Here is a 12,416-nt window from a genome sequence, read left to right as displayed (position 1 = left end):
GTGACAGCATGGGCAGAGGGCAGAGTTCCGCCATGACCCCGCCACTCCTGCCCAACTCCCTCCCCTCCTTTACTTCTTGCTCTGCTCAGGCGATCCTTCCCTAGTCCCAGGGTGGGTGGGTGGAGGCGGGGCAGTGTTTGATGCCACCCTCTTTCCAGTTCTTGTCTGTCCTGATTACCCTGCCAAAGGACATTTCACCTGTAGGTGCCACATCCCTTTCTGGGACAAGGGTCACGGAACTGCTGAGCTGACTGGGTGAGAAGTCACATGAGTCTCAGATCTCAGAGGGCACCCATCATTCTACCATTTACCAAGGGAAGGTTTAAAAATCATTCACATCAAAGTGCTGATGACACATAAGATTTTATCAAATCTGTGCTCCTGAAATAATTGGAGTTTTAAAAGAGTTTAAATGATGGTATTTCATCCCCAGCTCGAAGCCTTAGAGGGAAAGGCAGGAGACTTCTTTTTCCTGTACCTGACTATATGTTGCAGGCTTTTGTCTTTCTGTCCTTTGCTCTGAGCCCAGATATCCACTTGTCCCTAATTTTACCTCATTCCCCTGCATCAGATACACCATGCCATTTCTTTTTAAAGGAAAACTGCATGCTGGCCATGATGAATCTTGTGTACCTAACCTGACTGCCTGGATCAATCCTGTCCGGGTTTCCAGCATGCTTCCAAGTCATCAATCACCTCCTTCCAATGTCAGCCAACCCAGCTGTGCTCCAAGTACCGCTCCAAGACGACCAGCTCTGGTGTCACCCAAGAAATAATTAGTGGTCTGTTCTGACAAGAAGCTCTGAAAACGATTCTAATAGCTCAGGTTTGAGGCCTCAATTAACTCATCATTCCCGATGTCATTCACAAGGGTTGGGCGAGGGACATGGGATGGAAAAGGACAGAGCTACAGACTTAATGAGAGGGGCCATATATCAAACTCCAAGCAAGTGGTTCATGCGTGCTTCGAGCAAAGCTATGACTCTGTCACTGGCTGTTTTCCCAGACACACTGAAGACCTCTGCCCTAACCCACAGCTGTGTAAAAGGCAGGCTTCCCTGCTTCAGTCCCAGCGTGCGTGCCCTGCCTCTGCCTGCTTGTTTAATCTGAGTGCTTTCCTCTGCTGTGTCCCTATTCCCGTGTCCCTGCAGCCTCACTGTGCTCACACAGCTCTCACTGTTGTGAAGATAGCTGGCCAGCTGTTGCAACCCCTTTATAGACCCTAATCCCCTTGGCAAGAGCCATGCTTACATGCTCAGATTCACTCGCTCATTCATTATTCTCAGACTAACCTCTATGTGCCGGATTTTATTGAACCATGACAGGTGTCATCTCCGTTCTTACAGAGCTTGCATAAGTGTAGGGTAAAATGTCAAACAAGCCATCATAATAGTGTGTGAATGTTAGGGCAGAGTAACGGAGCTTGCATGAGGCATTCAGCTCGAACTTGTAAGGGTGTTTTAATATCTCAGTTTGAAGACAGAGTTCACCAGGAGAAAGGGAAGAGGGTACCAGTGTTCCAGGAAGGGGACCTGAAGCACCCAAATGGCACCTTGGGCACAGATAACACACATGTAAACATGTCTCGTCAGATCTGGGCTTCTGTGTTACTTGGCACATTCCCAGTCAGAATTCCTAGTCCTAAGCGCCTCTGGCTAAAAAAACCAAGTGGGTCCAACTAATATGTCAAAAATGGGAAACAAACAACAAAATTAGGAAAAAAATTTAAGTGTTGATAATGTTTAAAATTTAGGACGACTGTTGATTTTTTAGAAAGAGGATCATAATGACATGAGACCACAGAGCAGGCTGTTCCAGTCTAAGAAGCTACATGAGCATCCCAAATCTATGATGCTCTTAAGGACAGTCCAGTGTCATGGCTCCATATTTTGAGTTTTCTTAAATATATGAAGCTCTTATGCTATATAAGCACCAATTTATGAAAAATAGGAATATAGGGACTGCCAAGTACTTCCAGCTAAAACTGACATTTGTGCTTTCCTTTTCTTCCAAAACCCTACAAAAAGGACACTGGGCAGTATTAAAAAGGCTTGAATCTGCAGGGGAAACAGAGGGAAAAGGCCTGCCTGTCCATAGCATACATGGAAGACGGGAGAAAAATTTGCCACCACAGAGCCTACAAGCGGCTGAGACACCAAGACTTGCCAGATGGAGCAGAGAACACTCTTGGAGCAAGGAGTTAGGGGGATGGGGACACAGAAGTGGGGTTACAAGATGAGAAAAAGTGGTAGTCACTGCCACATGAAGAAATCAAAACATCAGCTCCTCTCAACAGCACACTCAAGACAGCAATGGCCACAACAATGTAAAGGACAGGCTGGAGAGCTGGCTCAGCAGTTAAGAGCATCCCTCCACTTCAGGTGGCTCACAACCACCTGTTAACTTCAGCCCGAGGCACCCAGAACCCTTCTGACTGGCCTCCACCGGCCCCTGCCCAAAGGTGGTACATATGCATACCCACACAAAAATGTATTAAGGGAAGAAGGCTCCACGGGTTAAGCATGAGGACCTCAGTTTGATATTCAACATAAAAGTAAGCAGCTGGGAGTGGTGGCATTCGAATGTTAATCCAGCATGGGGTGTGGCGGAAGGGGTGGAGCTGAGATGGAAGGATACCTAGGGAATCATGGCCAGCCAGGCTAGCCTAATTGATGAGCTCCAGGTTCTCAAAACAAAACAACAAAAAACCAAACCAAACCAACCAAACAAACAACAACAACAAAAACACCACAAAAACAGCTAAAATCACCACAAAAAAAAAAAAAAAAAAAAAAAAAAAACAGGTTTGGGGATGGGTGTATGGCTTAGTCAGTAAAGTGATTGCCTTGCAAGAACAAGGACTTGCGTCCCTAAATTCACATGAAAATAACTGTGAGGACAGTGCACACATGTAATCTCACACTGGGGAGGGAGGCAGAGACAGGATCTCTGTAGTTTGCTAGCCAGCCAATTCAGCTTAATTAATGGTCTGCAAGCCAACAAGAGATCCTGTCTCAAAGGAGGTATTTGAGGATGACACCATTGCTGTCTTCTAGCTTACAATACACAAGTATCTGCTCATAAGTGTAGACACATAAATGCATTACAAATAAAAAATAAGGTGCATAGCTTGTGACGAATGATATCCAAGGTTGACAGTGCACACTCAAGCACACACACTCTCTCTCTCTCTCACTTGTGTGCAAGCACATGCACTTTTGTTTTTCAAGATGGAATTTCTATGTAGCTTTCGCTGTCCTGGAACTCACTCTGTAGACCAGGCTGGTTTTGAATTAACAGAGACCAGCCTGCCTCTGCCTCCTGAGTGCTGAGATCAAAGGTGTGCACCACCACTGCCCAGCTTAAAGTAAAGCCTTACTAAATTTATCCCAGCTGAGCTTTGCACACGTATGATGGAACAGATTATTTTTAGATATATAAAACTTTTACTGTCCCTGCTCTCCTTCCAAGAAGCCACTATAGTTAGGACGTGTTTTGCTAAGTGAGGGAGAAAAACCAAAAAAAAAAAAAAAAAAAAAAAAAAGATAAGTGTGTAACTTTATGGGATTGGCCTACAGCACTACCAGCCTTGGAGTATGGATGGGCAGCCTAAAAGTACATCTCTAGAGGGCCACAGATGCGTTAGAAATTGTCTCAGTTAGGGTTACCATTATTGTGATGACCAGGACCAAATGCAAGGGAGGGAAAGGCTTATTTAGTGCATAGTTCCACATCGTAGTCCATCATTGAAGAAAGAAAGGACAGGATCTTAAACAGTGCAGGAACCTGGAGGCAGGAGTTGATGAGGGGGCATGGAGGAGTGCTGCTTTTTGGTTTACTCTCCATGGCTTGCTCAGCCTGCTTTCATGTAGAACCCAGAATGACTCTAGCTTGTGTCAAGTTGACATAAATGTAGCTATCATACTAAAAAAAAGAATTAGTACCTGCTGCAATGACAGCTGGTAGGACAAGGCTAACACAATGGTGGATCAGACTCTAGAAGGAGGTCAGCAAGAAAGTGTGCTCTATTTGGCTCTGCATGTCCCCTCAAAGGCTGGAAAGGGGTTTAACCACTCAAATACAACTTCTACTGCAGTCTACATAGAAGTGAATGAGTGGGTCGGGGATGGCCCACAGAAGCTCTGAAAGATCAACAGGACGTTACTTCTTGAAGAGGCTTGAAGACTAAGTGAACTCTCCCCTTGAGGACATAGACACAGCCAGTAACTGTGGTGATATATTATTTATGATTTATTAAAGCTTGCCTGAGGATTCAGAAAGCAAAGTCAACCTCAAGCTATAGAGAACAGTGGTGGCATACAGCTTTAATCCCAGGACTCAGGAGACAGAGGTAGATGGATCTCTCTGAGTTCAAGGCTACCCAGGGCTACATGAGATTAAATCAGTCTAAAAGAGTAACAGAACTCATGGCTTTAATTCCAGAACTCATGAGAGGTATTTAACACAGGAACAGGGTTTCAGAGCTGGCATTCATTCTCCAGCCACATTTGAAGGTAGGAAGGCATTGATTCTCAGGCACACTGAGGAGAGGCAGCAGTCTGAAGTTTGGTGAGAGCTCATGGAGACAGGGTCAGCGCATTCTGCCTGAGGTATCAGTAAGAGCTAGTGGCAAGCTGCTTTGCTTTTCTGATCTTCAGCTGGAAGCTTTAGCCACAATATCAGTCTCTGGGTCATTTACTTTTCTTGCTACAAGTAACCATGAAGAGTTCAACTTTACTGGTGACCGTGGAAATGTGAAATGAAGACAATGACGACTTTCTGTCCATGGCTAAAGACACACAAGTGAGAAAACAAAACAACAAAAAACTGACCACTCTCAAGGACTGGGGAATGTGATTCTACCATGGAAGCATACTATAGATAATTTGAGCAGAGCCTAAGCCCCACTCCAAAAATGCACCAAAAGACAAGCAGAAATACCTATAACATTTATTCATGGTGGATTCAAACAGACGACAACCCAACACAGTAATGGCTAAATATAAAAGCACATTCAGATATTTACATATAGCCATAAGAGCAAGAAATGCTGCCACACCTCCCATCAATCTCAGAGTCATGCACAAAAGGTACCCTGTATGTAAAAAGGTTTTAGAATGAGTAAAGTTGGACTATAGGATACAAGTAGAGGGCTAATAATTGGGGAAAGATGTAAATGAGGCTTTTGAACTATGGTTAAGTTTCTATTTCCTGATTTCAAGTGACTGTAATTGTGGACATGAAAAAAGTCACCGTGCTTCAATTTAAAGACTTTATTATACATTTGCTGTAAAAGTGTTTATAAGGTTTTAAAAGTAAGTTAACTATATGGGAAGGAGGATGTAGCAGGGAGATGAGTGGCAGGGACTATCCAAAGCCTATATGATACACCTGTAATCCCAGTACTTGGGAGGCAGAGACAGGAGGATGGCTACAAGTTTGAGATCCACCAGGGCTATGCAGTAGGGCCATGTCTCAAAAACCAACCAACCAGCCAGCCAGCCAGCCAGCCAGCCAGCCAAGCAGCCAACCAACCAAACACACTGTTTAAAAAATAAGGGAGAAAAATGGTCCCCATGGGGCAGAGTGAATTGGCTGGGTTGGTGTTGGTGTGTTTCAGTTTTCTGGTACTACCATTCTTTCCAATGTGGCATATATAGAATATTTATAGAGAAGGTAAAAACATTTTGATCCTTAATAAATGAATAATGAATGATACATGTTTAAAACACTGTGAACAGCTTCTTAAAATTCATAATGTCAAAATCTGCCACAGAACCCAGTTACTAGGCACAGGTCAAGGTTTTAATAACCAAGCTTAAAGGCTTAAAATCATGTTAAGAAAATGGATCCACAGTGTTGACCCCATAGTTATAAGGCAACTGTCACTCACCTGGAGACACACACTTCACACCAGTGATGCTTAGCAACACTGTTTACACACGTTCTTATCAGATAAAAAGCTTCCAGACACAAACAACATACTTGATTTGCAGAACACAATCCATAAAGTTCTTCTATTCACTTTCTGATTTACTGTTCAGGTTAAACTAGCATTTTTCAGTGTAGTGTGTGATAATTACGCAGAGAATGACTGCATGTTTTGGAAACACTGCTATAGTCAGCCTTAAGGAAATCATCATTATATTAGAATACACTGGGATTCTCCTGGAAGACTTTCCTCTCTGCTGTTATTAGACTAAAATAAGGAAGGACTCTGGAGGCAGACCACAAGACGAATACTTCTGCAGGCAGCCTTGTGGTAGCCTAGAAATCTGAAAACTTGTAACTTTCCTATGCCTTAAAGCCTTTCCCAGGATAGACCACCATTTAAGGTCTCCTAGCAACTGGTAGCATTTGTGAGGTATAAACATTTGGTAAGGATTTTCTTTTCTAAAAAATACATATTAAAAAGTATAATTAGTTGGGCGGGGAGGAGCATGCCTTTAATCCCAGCACTCAGGAAACAAAGACAAATGATCTCTGAGTTCAAGACCAGCCTGCTTAACATAGTGAGTCCCAGGCCAGCCAGAGCCAGACCCTGTCTAAAACTAGAAAACAAAAAAATTTAAAGTTCATTTAATAAGGCTTTGTAAAAAGACCACCTGGGTGCTAAAAGCACTTTCTGAATGTCAACATTTAGCCACAAGAGACAAGAAAATCAGGCAAAGGTTGTGTAGGTTATCCATTTTTTTTTTTTAATCTGAACAGAAAATAAGTATACAAATTTGTTAAGGAGACATGGTAAAACTGAATATGATGTATTTATGGAATCAATACATCAAGATTATTCGGGTAGCCAGTGATTCTGAGTTATGCAGAAACAAGACTATCAAATGCCCCTTTCTGAACCCGTTTGGCAAAACTAATTTCACAACCTCTTATCGATCACGTTCAGTCTTGGCTCTCCCTTGTGCAAACCCTACACGTAGCCATTAATAGTGCTTGGCCGCCAGAGATGATTTCTCAACATGGTAACCCAGACACAAATGCAGTTGTACAGGAGTCAGAGATGGTTCCGAGGAAATGTCGTTCGCCCAAGTGCATGATAATGTTTAGCATTTTTAAAAACATAAAACCACAGTCAAGGACACTATAACATTGTGTGCTCAGTGTATTACTTCATGTCGTGCCTCTACAGTCATACAGCATTTACCATTACACAAGCACATTTCTGATGAACCTGTCCAAGTCTCATCACAAAAGTCTAAATTTCTTGTACGACCTTGAGATCGACACAAGAGGATCATGCCTAGACATCCCAAACCCTGCTGAGCGTAGTGTGTAGAAACCACAGCTGTAAGCACAACTGCACACTGCCGTACACTACCACAAAGAACCTTCAAAGCAATTCAGCTAAAGAAAATCCAAATGACTCTCTTGGAGTCAAATGTACCTCAAGGCATATATGAGGAATGAGTATAAATGTAGCAGCTAAAGAAATCTGCCACTGTGTAATAAATGCTATCCTGTATCGATGGTACACATTTTAATAATACATTGTGATTGGCTGGTTCCCATTACCATGGGCGCGTAGAATGAAACTCAAGACTACTTTGTTAGACTAGAACAGCTAATGACCCCAGTTTTAAATAGGGTTCTTCGTTAAAAGGAAAGATAGAGCCATAAAAGTCAAATTAGCTGACTTCAAATGGTTTACATCCCAGGATGAATCAGGTTACACTGATTTAAGCCCAATTTAATTCAGGCAGGTTTTTTAACCACAAGAATAAGGACATTCTTAGTACATAATTAATAATTAAACCAACATATACACAATTAGCAATATCCTATACAATATTAAGTGTTTTAACATGTTTCAATTATCTTGTATCTAGTCAATTTGTTGCTTTGTTTTTTTAAAAAAACAAGCTTAACTTTATTTTACAATGCACTTTGCATTAACTAATGCATTCTTGTTTCATCAAAGCAGGTGAAGTTCTTGAGATGGTCTCTATGATCCGAACTCAACTGTATCTTCTGTGATCTTTTTGAATTCATAATTGCCTCTGCCATCCATATGCAGGTAGTACTATGGGAGAGAAGGGAAAGTCATACCTAAGAACAGGTAGGTAGGTACATTGCACTCTTCATACCCAATGCACAGGCATCCCATAAATGAGGATGCCCCCACAGTTCTGACTGTAGCTCCGAGCTACCAGGATGCCCTGTGCCAGGGCCTGGACGGCTCACCAAGGCAGCACTGACTGCTTCACTGACCAGATACCGATTTCTAAAGTCTCTTGTTTAGATTCAGCAGGGAGGAAAAGGAGCTATTCATGTGCCTTCTGAAGACACAGAACAAAGCCTCCTGGTTTTATTAGTGAACTTTTATATATAAAGTGTTTTTTCTCTTTAGTTTTTGTATTACTATTTCTTAGCTGTCCTTTGTGTTCCCCTCCTTCACAAACACAAGATCCCAGCACAGGGAAGGAGGGAGAAAGAGAGGAAGAAGGGAAAATAGAGGAGAAGGGCAGGATGAGAGAAGTGGAGGGAATGGGAGAACTCTGTTCACAACCAACCTTATGGATACACCCAGAATATATAGATAGCACTTCCATGCTATCAAACCTCAGCACAGTAGCTTTGTAAATTACCATGACTATAAAACAGATCCTATTTTACTACATTCCAAACACAGCTGGCATTATAGTCCTGACCTCTGCTGAAAATGCTCCTAAAATTTTGCCATCTAACTTCAGATTTTCTCTTCTGTCAAACCTGAGTGATAAGGACACAGCTCATTACCTTACAACTCTAGAGAACTGCTCTCTAATCTCAGCAGAGCTAGAGTTTATGTACATTATAGCTTTCAAAACTGATGACAACAATACTGAACAAAGTCCTACTGTATGCGATAAAACTCAAAATCACCATGAAATCCAAAATCAGCCACCAAAACTCACATTTTTATGTAAGATAAACATTCATCACCCCACACAAGGAAAGAAATACAAACCTCATGGTGCTTCCAAAGAGATTTTCTGTGCGAAACAGTAAAGAGGGTGATGCCAACCTAATGCAAAGAGAAGGTTTACATTTACATTAGTAACAGCAAGCTACAAATTATACATATTTAAGTTGTTAGCTATCACGTCCAGTGGCTACAGTTAAGAATTAATGTCAAAATACACACCCTTACATTTGACTTATTATGAAAATCAGTAAGATAAAAATAGCAAAGGGCTAAAATCAGGACAAAATGCTTTACATGGTCTACAGTCAATTTGCTTTCAAATACAGGGTTATAATTCCCTATTGTAGAGTCTTATTTTGGAATGCATCTTGGAATTCAGACACATTCTGAAGTGTGATTATTCCATCTCTTCTAGAAGGTCCTAAGGCAGAATTCTGCATGTGTCTGCAGTAACATATACAAATACTGACCCTGAGACAAAACAGTTTAAATACCTTTTAAGTTTGGATAGGGTAGTGCTACCCAATAAACTTGCTATAAAATTATAAAATGTTCTCTCTTGATCCAGCTTTCAGGATGGACTGCACTTCAGGATTCTCAGAGAAGGATCAACAGACAAGAGCTGCAGTCCCTCTGGATCAGTGAGATTAATGGTTCTCCACTGAGGGGTGGGTTCTCTCTGGTGGACATCTTGGTTATATCTGAACTACTTTTTTTTTTTTTTTTTTTTTTTTTTTTTTTGGTATACTGAGAACAATGCTGCCATCTAATGAGTAGTCACCAGAATTGCTGCTAAACCCAGTGTAATGCCCAGGACTGCTCCTGTACAGCTGCCTAGCAGTTATCCAGCCCATACATGTAAGGGTGAGAAACACGACCTTAAGTCAGATCCTCAACACATGCCTCTCATGCTTGGGAGATTCTGCAAATTTCCACCATGATTTTTCAAATTCATTTTATTTTTTAAAAGGACTTATTTATTTTGATGTGTATGAGTGTTTGGACTACATGTATGTAAATCTACCACTGCACAAAGTGCCCTCAGAGGCCAGAAGAGGGTGTCATATTCTTCGGAACTGGAGTTATAGGTGTTGTGAGACACCATGTGATTGCTGGGAACTGAGCACAGGTCCTCTTGCAGAGCAGCAAGTGTTCTTAACCACAGAGTCATCTCTCCAGACCCTAATTTTATTTTTATTTCATATTAATTTTAAAAGATTAACCTAAGTAATTTCTGGGTAATTTCTACCATGAAATGTTATGAGTAAATTATTCTGCTGGCACCAAGTGGTGTCACTGAGACTGTTTCATGAGCTTGGTTGCCATGTGTAAATTAGTGAGGACCTGCACAAGAAGATGTGCACATTATCAGCTTTGTTAAACATACATTCATACTGCATCAAAAGCCCAATGACACATATTTTTCTGTTCCTGATTTTATAATTAGATTAGACCTTAATCAGAGTAGGCATATGGTATATTACAATCACTTAAGCCAAAACACAAAAGCAAAGTTTGAATTCTGAGATCTGAACACCAGATGCTACCTTTCCATAATTAAATTTCATGCTTGTGGCTTAGTTTTGGCCAAGAAGCATCACTGTTCTCTTTACTGTTAAACATTCTGAATTGAGCTGAAGTGTTGCTTTATTTCATTTGTAAATTTATACTGTTTTGCAGTCAGAAAAAAAGTTCTCTGGCTGGCAAGACCCCTTAGTGGGTAAAGACACTTGCCACCAAGGTACAGTTTAATTCCTGGACTGCCATGGTGGAAGAGAACTGATCCCCACAACTGCCCTCTGACCTACACCAGGAGCAGCACAGCAAACACATATACTAAATCTACAATAAAGGTTCCAAAAGGATCTAAACTTCAGGACTCATTCCCTCACTCTCTGCTTCTTTGTATTCAGTGCTAAAATGGCAATGTTGTTAACATTGAAATCGAAAACTCAAGTGACTTTTCTTCCCTAAATTGCAATGTGTTTTATAGATTTAGACAATCTTAAAAACAAAACAGGCAACAACATAGAATTGACAGGGGAAAGCCTTTAAGTCAAAAACAGCCTTATGCATGAAAACATCACAAGCATCTCTAATACCTGTACAAATGGAAACCACATACAAATTACTAAAGGGGATTCAAAAAATGGAAAAAGCAAACAAACAAAACCCAGAGACAATGTTTAAAGCTTCCTATGGAAAAGACTACTGAAGACGCTTTTATTATCACACCATCCTTTTCAACCTTTCATATGCATTTGGGTCACGTGGGAATGCTGTGACTATGCTGTTCTACTTGGCAAAGTTAGAGACTCTGTATTCCTGTCAAACTCCCAGGGACTGCTAATGCTGCACTGGAATCCCAGTGTTCCTGATGCAGAAACAGGGCTAAACTGAATCAACAACCCCAGGTGCAACAAGAAACTTGCCTCAGTAAATGAATCAAAGTACTATTAAGGGTACCAAAAATCAACCTGTTTCATCCACATGCACCCTATGCATGCACACCACACATGAAAATACACAGAAACACAGGTACATATGCCACCAACACATATACACACAGATCGAAAAAAATTTAGATTGCCAAATGGTTACTATTGATTTTTCTTGATTAAAAAGTGATATATAAGTAAAGTTAATGGGTCAAAGGAATGATAATTTTTTTTTGCTAAGTCTGAGTGTAAGTAATAAGATAAAAGGTGAATATTTAAACACTGTGCCATGTCTAAGAAACTGCTAAAGAGTTATATTTAAAACATGGATAATTCCTTGTATTCTCTTCGTATCTGTACCATATTTAGAATGCACTGATAATTTGTTGTACTGTTCACACCTATCAGTTAAAGACAACACAGGGCATTATCTTTTGGCAGCCCCGTCACTGCTTGTGATTTCCTTCTGGTACGGGTCTGTGGTTGGACACGGCACGCAGAAGTCCCCAGAGCCCCTGCGGCGGGCACTTACCTTCCGACAGTGGCTATAAATGTAGTCTTCCACATCGACACTGACTGCACTCGTGCATTCATCCAGAATGGCAAACTGGGGTTTATGATAAAACAATCTTGCCATCTAAAGCACAAAAGGACACAGTCTGTGTAAATGGAGGCAGGCCTAAATATGTAACTAACAAGGAAAGATAATTCTACTTCAGTTAAATATGCTTTCTGGAGTCTTATAAAGCTCAACTATGAAAATTATTCTAACTAAAAGCATCATTCTAAGAGATAAAAATAATGTGAATAAAACAAACTGTTTTACTTTCATCTTAAAGGGAGAAATATAGTGTGTGGGAAACATTTATTGCCAAGAGAAAAACAAAAACTGGTTTGAAATGGGATTGAGTTTTAAAATAATGAAAGTTCACTATGCAAACAAGTTTTGTGGGGTGTTTTTGTTTGGTATGGTTTTGTTTAGTTGGTTTTTGTTTTGTTTTGTTTTTTGTTTTTGTTTTTTGAGACAGGGTTTCTCTGTGGCTTTGGAGGCTGTTCTAGAA

General features: G+C 40.9%; 1 protein-coding gene across 3 annotated transcripts in view; it reads right to left on the bottom strand.

Moving 5' to 3' along the window:
• Nucleotides 1–7,350: 7,350 nt before the first annotated feature.
• The window catches only part of Abcd3 (ATP binding cassette subfamily D member 3), a 55,779-nt gene continuing 50,713 nt past the window's right edge, over nt 7,351–12,416 (bottom strand). For all 3 annotated transcript variants that reach the window (XM_051185579.1, XM_051185578.1, XM_051185580.1), the window contains exons 21-23: nt 11,888–11,992; nt 8,960–9,016; nt 7,351–8,032 (exon numbers count right to left, since the gene is read on the bottom strand). In XM_051185579.1, coding sequence (XP_051041536.1) covers nt 7,955–8,032; nt 8,960–9,016; nt 11,888–11,992 — 240 coding nt within the window. In that variant the 3' untranslated portion in view covers nt 7,351–7,954. The remainder of the gene's footprint in view (nt 8,033–8,959; nt 9,017–11,887; nt 11,993–12,416) is intronic.

Source organism: Phodopus roborovskii, unplaced genomic scaffold (genome assembly GCF_943737965.1).
Source record: "Phodopus roborovskii unplaced genomic scaffold, PHOROB, whole genome shotgun sequence".
NCBI classification, from domain to species: domain Eukaryota; kingdom Metazoa; phylum Chordata; class Mammalia; order Rodentia; family Cricetidae; genus Phodopus; species Phodopus roborovskii.
Note: the sequence above shows the minus strand (reverse complement) of the source record. Positions and strands in the feature narration are given on the sequence as shown.